Consider the following 19,357-nt stretch of genomic DNA (forward strand, 5'->3'; position numbering starts at 1 on the left):
AATATATATATATATATATATATTATATTATATATATATAAATATATATATATATATATTATATATAATATATATATATATATGAGAATAATGGATATCCTTGTCATAGGAGGGGATTTCCTCCTTGAAAATGATGTGGCACAATCCCACCACCATGTGATATTCTCTCTCCTACTTTATTCACATGTGGGGATTGTGTCATTATCATTTTCAGGAGGAAATCCCTCCTTGACATAGGACACCCATTAATCTCTCTCTCTCTCTCTCGTCTCTCTCCTCTCTCTCTATATATACTATATATATAATATATATATATATATATATATATATATATATATATATATATATATATATATATAATATATATAGAGAGAGAGAGAGAGAGAGAGAAATGGAGAAACTTGATACTAAGTTGCTCCAAGCAACTTGGTAGTGATGTGGTTAATCTTGTCTCCTACATCTACATTGGGAGTTGGTGAAGTATTGTTGAGGCTCTATCTTCGAGGTGTGATGTAGGGGCAAGATTATGTCACATCACTACTAAGTTGCTTAAACAACTTGATAACTAAGGTTCTCGCATATTTCTCATATATATATATTATAGTATATATATAAATAATATATATATATATATATATGATTTCAGACCAAAACCATCAAAATAAAGTTGAAAGGACACAGACAAAGGGGAGAAGAAGTTAAACGTAAATGAGGAGTCCATTACATTTTGTTCTCGTAGGCCCAACACATACGCAGGAACTTCTCTGAGAAAAGAAGACAAATATATGTATGATTTCACACCAAACCATCAAAAGAGTTGAAAGGACACAGACAAAGGGGAGAAAAAGTTAACGTAAATGAAGAGTCCATTACATTTTGTTCTCGTAGGCCCAATAGATACGCAGGCACTTCTCCGAGAAAAGAAAACAAAGATACTGACAACAAGAAGGGCCACACAACTTATTTCCACGCAGAAGGGGGTTCTTCCATGCACATTTCATGGAACAAAACCCCATATTTCATTTTTCTTCTGTAATAAAGAATGACGCAATGTACAATGATAAAGGATTCTATCCAAAAACCCATATTAATAAACAAATGAAAATTACAAAGACGAAATAAAACAATGATTATCACAGAAGTTTGCTGGTGCGACGCTTCGATGGACCTCCTGGGAAAAGCTTCATAATCCAACCCAAAACCCTTTCAACCACCTACAGGAGGTAACAGTAGATAACACTTAGCAGAAATATATAACTAAAGGTGTGAATGTAAATCTTAGAGAAGCTATGTATTGGAGGTAGCTTTCAACTAGTATTGACGTAGTAGTTATAGTCAACTGCAGATTTTCTGCTGTCTAAATATGTGAAAGAACATTGACTCGAAAATATGTTTTGGGTCTAAATGTATTCATCCAGAAATGCTTAACACGTCTAGGAGAATATATTTCCTTTTAAAGGTAACTTAACAATAGCACTTCAGTACGATACCTCGTCTCCCTCATCAGCATATTCTGTTGTATCTTGCACACTCTGGGTGTCTAAGGGTCTTGCCAAGATATTTTCATTAGCCATTCGCTGGGCAGTCAGAAGCTCTAGTCTCTGTGTTTGTGCCTCCAGTTTTTGTGACAGGTCCTTGTTCAAGTCCTTTAACAAAAAGAAAATATAAGCAACGAAAGAAAGGCGACAGCATGGAAATGTCTAAATACAATGCACATAGAAGCTTTGGCCCATATATCAGCAGTCAGTATAAGGTTATAGCATGGACAACATTCTGCAAATAAGAATTCATCAGTTTGCAAAGAATAATATAATTGAATGACATGGATTTTAACCTAAAAAATGAGAACCTTTTTATGATAATAGAACCCGATAACTAGAATCTATTCAATAAATGGTTTTAGAAACAAAGACAGGATACACATTTGAAACATATGGAATTTATATGTGTATTCAAAACATATCGAACAAGTGAAATATTGAATATTTATTTTCATTCCAACTTATGTTGAAATGATAATGTACAATACCTTCAGCTTGGCACAATTCATCAACTCAATTTTCAGAGCTCCAACTAGCTCTTCTTTCTCCAAAGCCAACTGTTCAGTTCCAAACTAATTTAATTAGTTCAATGTTTACAAGATGAAAGGAAAGCATGACATAAAGCATGACATGTGCCTTAGTTTTCATCATGATAATATGAGAAGGAAGGGCTTACTACCTCAGATATCAATGAATTAATATTTTCGACCATTCTATGTTGATCATGTGGAATATCACCAGAAGCATCTGAAAGAGCAAATGTCCCATCTTCAGGCAACGGAGAGGATGTAGAAGTATCAGTAGATGGAACCATTCTTGCACTACTTTGCACTTGATTTATGGAATCGTTCAGCATCATATTTGCAGTACTCGTTTCTCCATAAACCAAATTGAAAGGCTCAACACCTGGAGAGTGGATGACACATCATGGAAATTTCTTAAAGCTGTACAGAGAAACCAAATAATACACATAATCGCTGAATTGATCCAATAATTATCAGCTGTTAACATTAATTTAGCTGCTGAATAATACTGAACAGTCCAGTTAAGACGAGTTTGAATCAATTCAGTCGCTGAATAACGTCGTCTGATCCTATTAGAATTACTCTATGCATATAGGCTTGAGCTAGCAGTTAAAAGATTAACTTTGCTTGATATGCATTGTTTGTAAAAAAAAAACCTTTAGATTAGGCTTTTGGCTAAGGTAATTAACTGACATGCTATACGAACACCAGGTCCTGGGTTAACATCATTTACAGGCTAAAACATATTAAACATATTATCATGTGATGAGTGAACAGCAGGGGAAAAACAAGACTCGATACCTAAATTCTCCGTTGAGGTAGAAACATCTTTTCTAACGGAGATCTTCTTAGCATCAGGTTTATCATTTGTAGAGACTTCCCGCAGCTTGGATTGCAAGAGCTTCTTTTCTGCGTGACAAAAATATTAATCACAATAATAAACTAAGAGAACAGTCCTTCATAACAGGTAAGACAACAGCATTCTTCTAATATATCCAACATTTAGAAGCAGTTTCAGAAGATAACAGGAGATGCTTCCAGATGAACAATTACCAAGCGATATTGAAGAACTATTGAAAGTACTAAGAAGCTTCTAGGTACAGAAGATCTGATAACTTGCAGTAAAGGGGGGAAAAGGTCTCGTAATGACATATGCAGTATCCAAAAGGTAACATATAAGAGATGAGACATCGTTGAAAAGGATTCTATACCTTCTTGCAGGGCATCAACCATGAATTGAAAATCTTGGCGCTCTTTCTCTAGAAGTGACACTTTGCGCCTGCATGAATGCAGAAATAGAGAAAAGATTAGTTAACCCTCAAGCTTAGAAATGACTGGTGAAGAATGAAGTAATTGTGCAATTAAGAAGTAGGTGTGCAAATATGATCTCTTTACTCTTTACTACTCTAAATCAGAATGTTCAAAAGACTTACATATTACTCAAGCTTAACAAGCTTAGACAAGACAGAGTACCATATAGCTAAAGCTTAGAAATCTAATATTCGAGCTCTAAACTGAGCACATTTAGCACCATCTTGATAAGTCACAACTAATTGTGCGTGAACAAGTTATTTTCCATCATTGGACCAAACTGTACATTTGTGTCTTGCTCAGAATTGCAGCCCTCATCTTAGTAGACTACTACAGAATCAGCAATGATTTAGAGCCTAGAAAAGACAAACCAACTTTGTAATCATGCAAACGCCTCTTTTAAGTGTTCACTCTATTCCAAAGTTGCAGACAGATGGATGCTGAACCAATCAATTTCTTTTCTTCCAATTCACTGAATATTAGGGAGAGATTAACATACAGTTAAATCAGAAGAAAGTGAGAATATTATACATACTTGTATGATGTGATCTCAGAACTCAAGTTCTCCAACTGCTTTTCCAGCTTCAGCTCATTTGACCTTAATCTGAGTGCCTATGCAGAATTCCATGAATGAATTAGATCAGCAACCACTCATGAGAGAGAGAAAAAAATCATGCTGATATAATACCAGCAAAGGTACTAAAACATAACTATTTATGCACAGCACAAATTCCCAAATAATATCAATGCATAAAATGATATTAATATCTAAATAAGTTCTCTCTTTCACCGGGAATTATGGGTCTCTAATCTGATATCAGTCGCGCACAACGTGGCTGCAAACAAGACCTGGCTACACATGCACAGCTAAATGACAAATACATGCCGATACTCTAATGCAGTCACGGAGCAAGGATTTTTTTGTTGGGGGGTGAGGGGGTGGGGTAAAGTACAACCAATATGCTATACATCAATCAAAAAAGGGTCAAATATATTAATATATAATAAATTTTCATATATGTAAATAAGTAAAAGAAAAACTCCAAATAGAAGTAAAGAAAAAAAAGGTCTTTTGTTTTAATTGGGGATGAGGTAACATTATATTAACTAATTTGTTAGTTCAGTCACTTATTCTTTCTTATCCATGGATCTACATCTTAACCAGTTAAATGTTCTCAATCCTAGACTCACAACGTTTTCTTATTTTTATTTTTGAAATTTGTCTCTCCAATAAAGAGTAGAATTAGCAATTAGAACTAACTTGAAAAACATGAGAATTGAGGGGATGTAATACTAATTCTAATAATTCGAGGAATTTCAAAATAACTTAAGAATTCAAGGACATAGTCAAAATTTCAATTACTTAAGCCATTAATTTCAAGTATGAAAGATTAACTGTAGGAGTACACGAACTTAAAAAAAATCATTTCATATATATCGATTTCTTAATGTAAAACTTCTAAAATTGGAAAAGCCCCATTTCACAGTTCCATTACAAAATTGTAAGACCACAAGAAATACAAACTCTATTTCAAATTTCTAATATTAAATGCAACAGTACAAAAATTTAAACCTTATTTCCCCACTATACTTGAAATGCAAAGAAAACTACACAAAAAGGTTTTTCCATATGTCCCCTAATTCTTTTTGAGCGAAATAAATTACTCCCTCTACTTAGAGAGTTGTCGAAATTGAGAGAATATTCTTATCATGTGCACAGTTTTGGTTGTAAAAGAAATTATGCCCATATCCATTCAAACCCAAACTCCGAAAACAATTCACTCGAGTACATGTCGGAACATATTCTATGAGACTTAAAACTATTAATTTTGGTGGATTCCAATGTTGACTATGGTTGATTTGGTAAATACTGATCTTTGATTAACTACTACTGGGGTGAGCATACTTCAGCATGAAACGCAATAACTGACAGAACTGCCCGAACTTGGACAATTAGGTTCGGTTCCAAATCTGCTTCAGGTCAGATCGGGTTGAAAAGATATCAACCCAAACTGCCCAATCCAACCAAAGATTATAGTAATATAGAGTGGGTATTTGGGTTATAGGGTTAATATCCAAACCAAATTGAGTTTGATCGCGATTGACGTGATTCTGTGAAAATCTGAGACAATTGTGGTTAACAAACTCTAATTCCCAATTCCTGAGGAAACTGATCCTTCGCCTCCCTATCTCTCTCCACATCTCAATGCTCATCTCTATTCTTTTGCCGTCCAAAAGGATACAAAAAATAAAATGCAATGTTTCAATCTCTAAATGGTTGAAGGATCCACCAATTCAAGGTTGGCTCGCCTGTTGTTTGAGTGCCACCTCTCAATATACTTGTGAAACTATATCATTCTTATTGTTCTTGTTGTTATAAACTTATACTAGCTACCCAATATAATTGATCTCAAAATTTGCAACTGCACTTACCCACTTACCCAACCGATGAAACCGACTCAAACAGGCGAACTGAATATGGTCGGTTCGGTTTGGTTTCAGCAAACATGCGATGCGGTTTCGGTTTGGCCAGTTCTGGCAGTCAAGTAAGAAAGATTTGAGAGACTAATATGAGAAAATCTCATATACCTACCTCTTCTTGTAAAAAGCCAGGGAGTCATGGCCACCCCCAGCCCCCGGGCTCCGTCATTGCTCTAATGCATAACAATAGAATGTTTTCAATTACACTAAAGGTTTCTTTTTACTGGGTCTGGCGTTAACAACGCACTAGATAAATCAAACATGACCATATTGCGCCAAAGAAAAACTGGACAAACTTATATAAACAGCTGTGCAAGTGTGCAGAGATAACTAGTAGAATACATATCACAGACTGCATCCTGTAATCCTGTAATTCTGTTGTCAATATACAGCAATAACCCTAAGAAGACAAATGGATAAAAAATGCATTGACATGTCTTCATCAATAAGCCTTGTGTAAATCAGGATATAATCCCGTACAACATACATCAAACTAAAATACAGAAAGAGAAAATTTCTCCACAAGAAACAGGATCAAAATATGGAGGAAAATCAAGTCCATAAAAATCACAAATTAATTTGAGTTCAAATAACTACAAGATCAACAATGCCGTGAGCTTGTGCAGAGAAAATTTCTCCACAAGAAACAGGATCAAAATATGGAGGAAAAACAAGTCCATAAAAATCACAAATTAATTTGAGTTCAAATAACTGCTGCAGCTTCCAGATACTGATTGAAGAATAGACAAAAATTCTCCAAATTATCAAGCCAAAATTGATTAAACAGATAATTCACAAAGATGTAGAAAGCAATGATAAGTTGATAACCATTCTAAATACTAGGGATAGCAAGCTTTCTCAAGACAGTAGGGTACATAGAGAGAACTACCAAAAAGAAACAGGAACTACCTTCTCTTCCAAGCCAATGATTTCAGATGCAAGTATTTTTGCTCTTTCATCTGCAGCATTGCATTCCATTTGTGCATTCACATACTCTGATCTTACAGATTCAATAGCCAACTGCGTTACATAACGGCATAAAAGAATGATATAAATAAAATTCTGCATCTGACATATCACATATTAACACAGAGAAACGCATGTATCTTGAAATATGAGATGAGACGATTACATTAACATGGATAAATGCACAACAATACTTTTGAGCAGGAACGACTAATGAGTAGGTCCAGAAACAACATAGTAATGTTTAAGAACAACTACATCACAAGAGACGGCAGGCTTCTCATCATTCTGTCTGTGAACAACCATCTGCACAATTTCCCTTCACAACATATTTAAATTTAATCCTGTAAATTAATATCTTGATTTGTCAGTGAAGAATCACTCTGGAAATCAAGCATTGAACTAGTATTAAGTTCTTCGGTGGTGAGCTGCTCTTAAAAGCAATAATTTAATAAGTTGTTGGAAAAACTGAAAAATTGCTGGAAGATCGCCATTATACAATTATTCAGAAAATGATAAAGTATTCACTGTGGAGCTACATAAAATGTGCATGTTAATTAACTAATTTTTTATACATTTAAATTAATAAAATAAATTGCTTAAAAATGAAGAAATTAAAATTCTGACAAATCTTTAGATTTGATAATAATACTTTCATTGCTAATGACATCTTCTTAAGACTTTGTTCTTAAAATATTACAATGCAAGTATACACTATATATATAGTTTGATCACATGAGCATATAGATCTATTTTGTCTCATGCATCTTTAGACTTAGAAAACATATCTTATTGAGAAATAATTTTCTCATCCAAACTTTAAAATGAAGAGAAAATAGTTTAAATAATATATTTAAAATCCAATAAGATTTTCTGGATATCACTGAATAAATTATATTGCTAGAAATAATTCATACTCCAACAAATCATGAAATTTCGTACATAATTTTTTACCGTTCAATTATTAAAACGTACATTTGCTTTTGATCTTTTTACAATAGAAATATGATAGAGGTACATACATATAGTATTACTAGTTGAGATGCACGTGCAATGCACGTGGTTGAATATGATGATTATTTAAATTGATAAAAATTGAATAAAAATAAAAAAGAAAACAAAGTTTTTTGTGTGATTGATCATCAACTCAATAACCTCTCTCTCAAATGAAATATTATCATTGTTTTCTTCAACTCAGACTGTGGCCACTTGATCTACTATTTGTGAGTTATAAACACATTGATCTAGTACAACATCTCCGTTTATTAGTATCTTAAAGTCTTCAAAAGATGGGTGATCATTCAATTCGCAAAGTAATTTTGCATACGAATTTACTTACGATATATCCATTAAACTTTTAGTTGTAGTTTAGCTCATATTCGCGTTAACTTTTAGTTGTGAGAGCACTCTTATTAATATTATCTAATATTCACATTCAATTTTATAGCTCATTCTCCTTATTATAGAAGTAAAATTGAAAGTATAAATAATTATTTTTTTACAAAATTAGAGCGGTGAGATTATGATATATTTAGCCATGTGCTCTGAATATAATTTTTTTTCTTTAATGCAAGATCTCTATCAAATCTTGCCCCAAACAATGTGAATGAAAAATGCTATTATAACTCACTTGCCTACGGCAATTGTATTGTATATAGGTCATATAACTTATCTGAAATATCCACATCTGCTAAATGGATTTTGCTATTGTGAGAGCAAAATGTTAAGCTTGTATTCAAACTTTTTGACTCTATAAAAGACACAAGAATTTGGAGTGCATAACTTATATATCGTAAAGCACATACTGGTTCACGAAGAATTTTTCCTAATAATGATATTAGTATAATGATATTACTATTCAGTATTAAATCAATTTTATTATATAAGATTATATAACCCTTTTTAATAAATTATAAAGTATATATATGAAAACCTCGATGTTTATAGCCAATAGTTGGGCTCCACAAAATAAGTTAATTTTACATTGTAGTTTGCTATTAGTATTATTGTTGGTAATACCATTAACTTTTCTCTTTATCTTATTATTCACGCTTTTCTGATGTAAATTTTTTTTTGCTAATCACTCAATTGGTTATATTTAGTTTATACAATATCAGATGTTAAAATATTCTCTTTTGTTAAAAAAATGTCAACATGATTTTTTAAAAAATAAATACACATAGTAGCAATAGTATATACTTCAATTCAACTTAAATTAATATTAGTTTGAAGCCATTTAGAGTGAGGTTATTTCTACGCTAGAATGGTGATATAGTGATTACACAATTTAAAAATCAAAGAAGAAATTTCTACAAAGAAAAATAATTTAATATATCAAATTAACAACTAATTTATAAAATATACATGAGCAATGCAGATAGCTATAGAAAGTAAGGTGTATATATTCATAGAAATTTCATAATAAGTGACCAACTACAATCATCCTAATTTAAGCATAAATAATTATTATTATAATTACTAATTTGATACGCATAACTATCGAACAAAGAATAAATAAATGAGATATTAGATGTTATTAAAGCTCCTCTTTATATTAACTTTAGAAGTAATAATTTAAATTATTAAGCGCCTAATATTAGCTCATGTGAGAAAGTAAAGTAATTTATGGTCTATATACCTATATAGTCAATTAATCAAACATATTAAAATTATATGGTAGATTCACATTAAATATAATTTATAAAAAATAATATATTAAAATTAAAATCTTTTTAACCACTATATAGATTGTCTGAAATTTTTTGCATATATAACTGTACTGTCTAAAAATAGTGATGTGCACACTTAACTATGCCATAATACATCTTAAGAACGACTTACTCGTTAATATCATCATTAATTGACGTATTTATGCATTATATTGAAAACTCAATGAAAATTTGAAAAACTACAAAAGAAACACCTTCAAAAGTTTTAAAAATTATAAAAAACACCCTAAAATTTTGTAATTTATAAATACACAAAACTATTAAACATTACATTAAAATCAAGGAATTATAAAAAAATCATTAAAAAAATTCAAACTTTGAAGGGGTAATTTGCAATATACTAAACTTTAAGATTTTTTGTAAATTTTAAATTTAATAGATTTTTAATTAGTTATGTTCTTTTCAAAAAGGTTATAGGTAATATTGATCATGAAAAGTTTTTTCTAAACCTATACTTTTAAAGGGAGCATGACATGTTTTGCAAATTTTTAATTTTCTGGGGGTTGTTAATAATTCTGTATATTCATTTTAGTGTCTATAAGTCGGAAATTCTAACGGTGTTTTTCGTAAATTATGAATTTTAGGGGTTTTTTGCAACTTTTTTAAATTTATAGACCTTTTCTATAGATTATAAATTGTTTATAGACTATTTATAATTCGTATGTTTTCAATTTACTAATGAGTTAGAAATTCTCAAGGTGTTTTTTATAAATTTTGAATTATGAGTGTTCGTTTGTAATTTTTGAAACTTTAGAGGTTTTTTCAATAAATTATAAATTATGTAGGGGATATTTGTAGTTCTCTACGAACTAAAATAAGTAAATGATTTGAATTATATTAAACGTATCTTCTTTATCCAATAACATGTTAAGTCACATTATGAATATGATAAAACATTTAATTACCAATTTAAAAAAGATAGGATAATTAGAATAGATTAGGATAACAATATAATATTTAAAAAAATTAAGGGTAATATTGGTCATAAAAAGATTTTTCCGAACTCATACTTTTAAAGAAAGTATGATAGTTCTTCAGAACTCATTTTAGGTTTTATAGGATGGGTGTGAGGCCCAACATTTGTATATTTTCTTTTTATTAAATGAAGAATGCAATTTCATTATTGTATTTTTCATTTTGTTTTATCCAAATAAGTTCCCGCAAGAAATCTCCTTGTCATTCCCCATCAACTTCAGATCAAAATCTCCAGAACAGTGTCAGAATGGTACTAGTATCAGATTAGACTGTAGTTAATGAGTTATTTTATCTTCAGGTATTAAAAGAAACAGTACTTCCAATTCAACAATCCATAATTCACTAAAAGCACACCCTCTCTTATCAATGTCTTTAAAGGAAAAAAAATCACTTGCCCGCCTCTCCACAAAGAATTGAACTAACTCTGAGAGAAGGCTCCATGGATTAAGAAGTCTTGAATCATATCATGTTAGCTTGAAGCAATCAAGCTCTATCTGTGTGATTCATCATGTGGCAGGATACTTCAGTACGAATTTCCTATAAACATAATTCTACAGATGTAGCAGATCATGGAAAAGGTAAGTGACATCAAGGATGAAAACGAACTGACCAGTTGAGCCTTGATTTCTTCCTGCAACCCTTCCATGTCAGATTTCAATTGGCTGACAATTTGGCCCTGGAACACAATTTTATATTTGAATCAAAAAGAGCTATACAAACTCCAAAATAAAGACTCGCCTTAATAAAGACCATTTCATAGTCTCTGCAATAAAACAAATGTACAAGACTGAACTGCAGCTCAATAGTGAAGCAGTAGGCTTTATTGTTCAAAAATACTACATTTTAATAATACTTCATGCCTGCAAATAATGTCATAATTTAACTAGCTTAAGTCAAAGAAATTAGTATTATTAAACTATAAATGCATCAGCCATGAGCTTACTAGAAAGGTGTGATACTAAGTGATGTCTGTAATAACTAATAACTTTTAAGGTAGATATCAACATGCATATGGGTTCTCTTCAAGAATGCGATAAGAGTATCTGTCATGAACATTGCAAAAATTATTAACAGATCTAAGAATTATAAACTTTCATGTTCTTTTTTTCTTCTTTGTTCTTCTTGTGAGGTCTGCAATGTGCATTGCTTGCATGTGTGTACATATGGGCTGGCAGGAGAACGATTCATAACTAGATCAATTGAATACCGCAATAGGTTTCGCAGATGTGGTGTGAGATTTGTAAATTACTAAAAGGTTGCAACCAACCGAATCGAGATCGTAGTTCAAATCCAAATTATGACCATGCTTTCTCATTCAAACTCTTAAGAATAAGGTAAGAAGCTCGGGAGAGGATTATAAAGGAGCACTAAAAGAATGGTTGACCAGGTTAGCCCACACTCCAACCCCGGAAAACCACTTCCTCTCCCCCAACTATTCCTTTAGGACTCTAGTTTGTTAAGATTGTTTTGTGCAACCAACAAACATCAATTGCTAATTTTGAGCAAAGTAATTGATCGACGTGGTAGCAAAGCACTTCAGAAAGCACAAAGGTCAAACCTCACTACTCATGACAAAAGTTTGTTATATAACCTCCATTATTCTACCATTTAAAGTGTGCCATCTTTTAGGTTGGAGTTTTATATGTATCCAAAGGCCCAAGTCCATGGCGCAGTCTGAAGTTTGCTTTATAGCTTGCTGGCCCAGAACATGACTGCCGCCCAAAAAGCTTTCGCCTGACCATCTATGTCTGCTCGAGTGGTTTAGAAACCATCAGGGCTTTATTGTTCATTTTCTTATCACTCCTTGCCACATTCTCCCTCATTGCCTTTCTTCCATGATTACAAGAAGGCCTAGACCAAACCTCAGTTGAAACCAGTCATTTAGTTTATGTTGTTTCCAGACTCCCCACGACAGGTAAAGAATTGTCAGAATGAATTTTCTGTCAATTTCTAAACGTGGAATGCATACATCCTAAATACTACGTTTAAGCTTAGGCTTCTAGTTTAATTAAATAGTGTCATTCCTTTTTAAGGATTTTGGTTCTTTTCTGCTGGATAAAAGAACAGGCTAAGACAAAAAGCAAATAAAACATGGACATAACACAGACCTAAAATCATCATCTAAGCAGCTGGCAACTTAGTACCTGTTACCAAGCAAAAGGGACCAGTTACGAAGAAAGAGGCTTAGAATCAAGAAAATTTTAAATGACCAATCAAGATGCCTAAGCAGCTGGCAACTTATGCCAACCCTCTAAACGATACTTGTACTTGACAACAAAGTACCTGTTACCAAGCAAGGACCATAAAAAATAGAACAATGAAGATTAATCAGCAGGTAGGACGAAAGCATCTTCTGACCATGCAGTTTAAGATCATACGAATACAAGGAGTGCCCTAACTTCACCAAAAACAAAAAGGGACTACAAGGTAAATGAAACTGTTACCATACATGATCAGTATGCATCTCAAATACGCAGTATAGTTAAGAAACTGACAGATTGCATGAAAAATTCAAAATAGATATACCATCAGGTAAACAACTAAACCAGTGTCCTCAACTAAGTGTTAAAAGTCAAAAAGGATCACAAGTACAAGTGTGAAAGGAAAGAGGATTCTTTTAACTGAAAATCTTATTTTATAGTTAGGGACTAAGTTTCATGCCTGCCAGGTATTTGGAGAACAAACCTGCTGGTTATAGCTCTCTGTCAAAGATGAATTCTCAGCAGCTAAGGATTCTGCTAATGTTCTTGATGTCTCCAGAGCTCTTTGAAGTGAAAACTTTTCGTGTGTCAAATCTTCAATATGCTGCACAGAAAGAAGAATCGTGAACTAATAAAATGGACCCGACAATATGCTATACAGGGAATATAAGATGACTACTTTGTTGCAAGCAGAAATCTAAGTAAACATAGATTCACACCTTTTAAGAGTCCAAAACAACCACCCACAACAACAAAATTTGACACTAGAGGAATAAATTTTCAAGTAGTGAGATTCCTCAAAGGTTGCTCTGATCTATTCAGTCTGTCAACATCTAGTTTGACAAAGAAACTTCATGTTCAATCCACAAAACTGACTTTATAATTATTAATCTACTCATGCAGTATTTGTCCATGCATGTTTAAAGACTGAATTGTATGTTGTAACAGAACAAACAAGATTTTAAACAATAATACAAGCATAACAAACCTCTGTTTGGTTCCAATGTCTAAACAGTATATTTTCATAACAGTATATGCATTAGCATTAACAAGAAACTATCGTAGGCACACTTAGAAGAAAGATGCAAATCAAAACAAAAGTGCACCTGTTCCAGAGCTGCAAAATCTTCGTCCTTTGAAGTGAACTCATGGTCCCTCTGTGCATGATGATCCCCAGCCGGCTTCACCAGTTTCTCATTGTTTGAAGAAACAAAAGTCTCCATGGGTAACTTATTATCACTTTTAAAACTATAAGTGGTTGAATTTAAAGAGTGTTTAGCAGGGGTGAGCTCTCCAAATGGCTTTGCAGGAGAAGATAATGGAACCTCTGTACTTTGAGCCCTTGAAATATCAAACGATCCAGGCATATTTGCTTTCTCAGGCTCTTGATATGGAGCATAAAACATTGAAGAACCTCTAGAAACACCTAGAGAATCAAGAAAAGATGGACGAGATCGACCAGAATTAGTTCCAAAACCAGTTGGAGGAAAGGGATCTTCATATTGTGTGCCTTTATAAACCAAACTAGGATCTCTGTATGAAGGTTCTCCTGCGTGCCAACGGGCACTGTCAACATTAACGCTGTAATCAGTGGAGGGAGCAATCTTCCCTCCTATGATGCCAATATCAGTACCACTGTTTTTGTACGAGCTACCAGGATAAGAGAACTCCATCTCAGGAGATGATTCTGTTTATCATGGTCGCAAACATAACAACAGTCCTTAAAAGGAGTTAACTCAAGAAAACAAAATCATAGGTAACCAATCATAGAACCAGAATTTACCTTTACCTTTATGTAATACCGAAGTGCTAGCTGAAGTGCTTGGAAACCCCAGCCTGTTTCGTTCAGAAGCCATCTCTGGGTTCTTGGCAGTGCTCAAGGAATTAGAAAAAGCTGTTTCAGGATGACTCAAGCGAACCTTTGATAAATATATACCTTCATTAGGTGGAGCAGTGGAAAATGAATGCAAACCTGAATTACTGATGTTCATATCAAGGTATGAATTTGGCTTCGCTGCACTAAAAGTGTCAGACTGATCTGTTGCATTAGCACAGGATGTTTCGACCTTTGCATTCTTTTTGTGATTAAGATCACTATTTTCCTTCCACTGATCATGATAACCATTAACAAGTTGAGGGAAGCTAGATTTTTCATATACATTAGGTACTTCTTTCCCTGCATATTGTACTGTTTCACCATATAATGCATGATTACCGTCAAACAAGACAGGAGAGCTACCATGCATCCTGTTTGAGGAGTGAACCTCTGTGCTATGGGAAGAATCAACTACTTCATTTTGACCAGTAAAACTCGACCTACAGGAATCAGTATCAGTAGAAGCTGTAGTTCCATCTCTCACATGCTCATTCTTTTGAGGGACTTTTTGTTGTTGATCTACATCAGCAGATACCAATTGCCCCGTAGATGCAGCCTTTTTAGCTCGTCCTTCAGCCTTTTTCTTACGGAACTCCTCCAACTGAGAAAGGAGTTTCAAACACCTTGTAACTCTAAAATAATAATAACATAAAAAAAATTTACATACTCATTGCTAGAAAAAGTAGAAACAGGTCAATGCTAAAGACCAGACTACAACAGTAATTCAATTTTTTTTTAAAAATGACCTCCATAAACCTTTTCAACGAATTGAGGTTAGGAATTAGGATGTTAAGTGTCTACTTAGATCAACAAAATTATGCACCGACTAGAAAATTGACATGTTTTCCAGTAAAGTACAGTGAGAAGAGGAGCAAAAGACACTTATTTTCTTTTTCTTTTTTTTTCTTTTTCTTTTTTTTTTTGGTGGGGTGGAGGTGCAGGGCATAACTACTCTTCTGCATTCTACTTAGATTCGAGCTTCCATATACTTCGTAGTTGTTACAGTTTAGGTTTCTTCCAACTGGGTCCAATCACGCTGCACTACATGTAGGAAGCAAATCGTTGAGTACATGATACGGGATCTAGAATGAAATACATGCCAATGACAAGGAGGCCAGGTCATTATGCTAATTCCTGTTACCCTGTATCAAGATAATACACAAATTCTGCAAATCTTCCAAAGAAACTTCTCAATCAAAGGTGCATACTCAATCAATTTGTCAATTATCCCGACTCTCGAGGACAAAAAACCAGCCAAAAACCCCAGAAGACTAGTGTAATATAGACATTTACTGCAGAAGCCAACCCTTATGTTCCCTTCAGCAAGAAAACTGCTCGCTAATTGTGTGATTTCTGATGCATTTATCGTTTAAGGGTAGACCTAAGATCGGATTATCTACAATGCCACCATATAGTAGCTATAAGACATCTTCCTCTGATTATATTTCCCCAAACTATTAGAGTTCAGCTCTGAATCTGTTAAAGAAACTCAACTTTGGCTACTGACTACTGCAACAGCATCGTATATGGAAATCTATTTTTCAAAAGAAAGTGTTTGAAAACTAAATTAAACGCATAACTTTGGATTTAAATCGGAAAAAAAAACTATCCGGCGGCTAAGATGCAACGGGTGTTAGCCCGCTTCGAGATTCAAGATCCTACCTTTTTCTTCCCCGCTTCGAGATGCCCTAACTTCCTCGAATTAGGCGGGACCTGTGCCGATGCCATACGATCGGGATCCTAAACCCTGCCCAATTTCCCCTAAATCCCCAACTGATGGCTTTCCTGGTTTCAAATTTGAGAAAAAGGAACGGTCGAATTAGGCAGGGGAGACGAGAGAATCTCCTTGCAGATCTTCTTTCTTCCCCCAAATTGTTTCATTTCATCGGCATTTTTTGTTTGCGAATCGTTTGAGGAGTCGGGTGTAGGGTTCTGTACGATCCACTTGGGATCCGAACCCGCTGATATCATCTTCAATTCGCTTTGAAACAGATCGCAATAGGACAAATTTTCAAAACATCTCATTTACAAAAATATTCCCAAAAACTACTCATTTCAACAATATTCGTCAAAACCGACCTAGTTTTAGCCGTCAGGCTGAAACTAGGTCGGTTTTGACGGGGGAAAAAAATGAAACTTCACGGAACTTGAAGTCCCCTGAAGTTTGAGCTGAATTTTCATACTCCAGAAATTCAGTCTGTAACTTTACGGGACTTCAAGTCCCGTGAAGTTGCAGGTTTTAAAAAACATGCACAGTCTGCTGTGCATATTTTTTTATATACGCAATGGTTTTTCTAAATACATTTCATAATAATTTACATACAATTTTCGCCATAAATCAAACAATATATAGGTAATCAAATAATAATCAAACAATATATACTGAATCAAACAAGTTGTCCACATATATACTGAATAACAACTATTGATGTCCGAGATCACACAGTCGATCGAAGTAACGTAGTCGTTGAGTTGTCGAGGGGTTGAGTCGTCGAGGGGGGGGGGCCGCTTCCTACTTCGACTTTGTGCCTGGTTTTTAGAACTTGGGACGGACGATGGACCTGCACACGCGAGGATCGTAAGAGGACGGGGCTTGTTTCCCCCGTGGTACCTCCGACGATCAAGTCAGTTAGTGAACTTGTGTGGGGTGAGGGAAGAATAGTGTGTTCTTCTTTCTGTATAGTATGTGCTTTATGGGGGGTTTTGATTGCGAAAAACCGAACCTCTTTTTATGACGAATAGTGTCTGTATTTATAGAGGATGCCAAGGGCAGATTAGTCACTTCATGAGTGTGCGCTAGATGGTGGTGAGGGGTGAGCTGGAGGTTAACTCACCCTTTGCTCTATACGTGTCGGTTTATGAGTGACGGGAGGTCGCTTCAGCGATATGGGGAACCAGCAGCCAACGAGGCTTGTCGGTGAGCGATGGGAGGTCACTTCAGCGATATGGGGAACCAACAGCCGACGAGGCTTGTCAGTGAGCGACGGGAGACATAATGATGATCATCAAAGGTTAAAAAATGTTGAGAAGCAATATTCTAAATCGTCATTGGGAGGAGTGTCGGCTAACGCTAAGTAGTAATCCTTTGATATGAAGAGGGTCGACTGGGTCCGCCTCTCGAGTCGCCTTTGAGGAATGATGTCGACTCGATTGGGGGAGTGACGGCTCGGCTGTCTTTCAAGGTCGACTCCGAGGAGTGTGGAATATCTAGAATGCTGATTTTCGTACCGTCGAACACTGTCTTCCGAGTCGGCAGATTGCGTCGGCTCGGCTGAGGGGTCGAGATGCCTTGAATCGACCAACAATATCTTCCGAGCCGGTCCGCCTGGTGGGTAAAGGTGTCGGCTTGCGGGGTTACATATTTGTGGAGAATAGGGGACACCCTATAACAGATAGCCCCTTTCGCTTGGATGTGGTTGTGGCCGGATCCAAGGGAAAACAATAAGTAAACAAAGATCGAGTAGGAGGAGAACTGGATTTGACAGTGAGATGGCGTTCTTTCTGGATGCTGACGTCACCGGACATCAATAAGACTGTGTCGGGATTGTTCTTTTGTCAGATCGCAGGCTTTTTGAGGAGAGGAGGCGAAACGTCATTCGGTAGTATTTTAAATTCCAAGGCTAAATCTTAGCCGCGGGATGAAATGGGCTCCAACGGCTCGGATACATTGATAGTTGTAAAGCAGAAAACTATATATCGTCGTTCGAGATTCTTATTCGATCATACTGTTTTTCTCAATTCTTCTCCAACTTGTCTTTTTTCGCTGATTGTCCCTTCATCTCTCCATGGAGTTGGAAACAGTTAACCGTCAGGAATATCTGGAGATTATTCACTCGAAGGTGACTTTGGCCCAATTGAAGACATTGTCTACGAAGTTTGACATTCCTGAGGGATATAAGTTGTCCATCCTGATAGGATCAGAGGCTATTTATGACCATGGGCCTACACGGCACCCCCTCTATCTGAACCACTTGGAGTGTGGCTTAAGATTACCCTTGCCTTCATTCTTGAAGCAATTATTCAGGGATTTGGGGGTTTCGCAGCACAAATGAAACCGAACGTCATTGCCATTGTCGTGGCTTTTGTGGTCATATGTAGCTGGTTGGCCATCAGACCTACACCGAAGCTATTTGCTTATTTTGTGGTTGTAAAGGGGAGTCAAAGAGAGCCCCACTATTACTTTCAGATGTCGGGAGCATTTAAGTTAATCGTAGATCTTCCAGATTCTCTTAAAGAATGGAAGGAGAAGTTTGTATGGGTGGCTGGGGATGACTTGGAGATGTGCTGTTCTGATTGGCCCAAGATTCGGAGGGATGCACTTGCCAAGAGAGCTCTGTCTAAGGAAGAGAAAGTCCATCTTGAATCGATCAAGAAGTTCACAGGCTCTCGCCGCTTTGAGGATCTGCTTGATAGGTCAGTTCTACGAATGACCGCGGTGTCGGTCGTGCCGGGGACTAATCATGACACGGATAGAGCCATTGCCCTCATCACCGGATCAGTGGAAACCACTGCAATGCCCATAGTAAAGTTAGCCAATCCCCAGGAGGGACCTTCTGTCAAGCCGACGAATCGCCTCCGCTCAGATCTTCCTCCTTCAGAGGCTCAATTGGTCGTCGAAGAGGGGGCGTCTTCCCTTATTCACAGAAGGAGAAGAAGGGAGGTCGAAGGGGTACTTCAACCGAGAGATGGAGGGATGTAGGTGGCTATGGTCCCTCTAGGCGACTCGCAAGGAGACTCGATCCTAAGAGGGTCG

General features: G+C 35.4%; 1 protein-coding gene across 4 annotated transcripts; it reads right to left on the bottom strand.

Moving 5' to 3' along the window:
- Positions 824-16,490, bottom strand: LOC109833424. 4 transcript variants are annotated; one of them, XM_020401083.1, is made up of 13 exons: positions 16,267-16,490; positions 14,518-15,205; positions 13,835-14,277; positions 13,213-13,332; positions 11,138-11,203; positions 6,767-6,877; positions 3,912-3,988; positions 3,277-3,344; positions 2,867-2,974; positions 2,221-2,447; positions 2,030-2,098; positions 1,491-1,646; positions 824-1,214 (listed from the first exon to the last, which is right to left on the bottom strand). In XM_020401083.1, exons 1-13 carry the CDS (start codon positions 16,330-16,332, stop codon positions 1,134-1,136), a joined length of 2,280 nt encoding a protein of 759 aa, XP_020256672.1. In that variant the 5' UTR covers positions 16,333-16,490; the 3' UTR covers positions 824-1,133. The 4 variants fall into 4 exon arrangements, with proteins under 4 accessions (XP_020256672.1, XP_020256670.1, XP_020256671.1 ...); XM_020401081.1 differs by having other exon boundaries at positions 13,835-14,415; XM_020401082.1 differs by having other exon boundaries at positions 14,512-15,205.

This window comes from Asparagus officinalis, chromosome 3, assembly GCF_001876935.1.
Source record: "Asparagus officinalis chromosome 3, Aspof.V1, whole genome shotgun sequence".
In the NCBI taxonomy this organism is placed as follows: domain Eukaryota; kingdom Viridiplantae; phylum Streptophyta; class Magnoliopsida; order Asparagales; family Asparagaceae; genus Asparagus; species Asparagus officinalis.

Excerpts from the sequence above, each read along its gene's own strand:
- LOC109833424 (XM_020401080.1), bottom strand. The coding sequence starts at position 16,332 with ATGGCATCGGCACAGGTCCCGCCTAATTCGAGGAAGTTAGGGCATCTC. Across the intron at positions 14,416-14,511 it reads GGTATTACATAAAGGTAAAG|AATCATCTCCTGAGATGGAG; the intron begins GTAAATTCTGGT and ends CATGATAAACAG. Across the intron at positions 1,647-2,029 it reads TGAATTGTGCCAAGCTGAAG|GACTTGAACAAGGACCTGTC; the intron begins GTATTGTACATT and ends TTTTTGTTAAAG.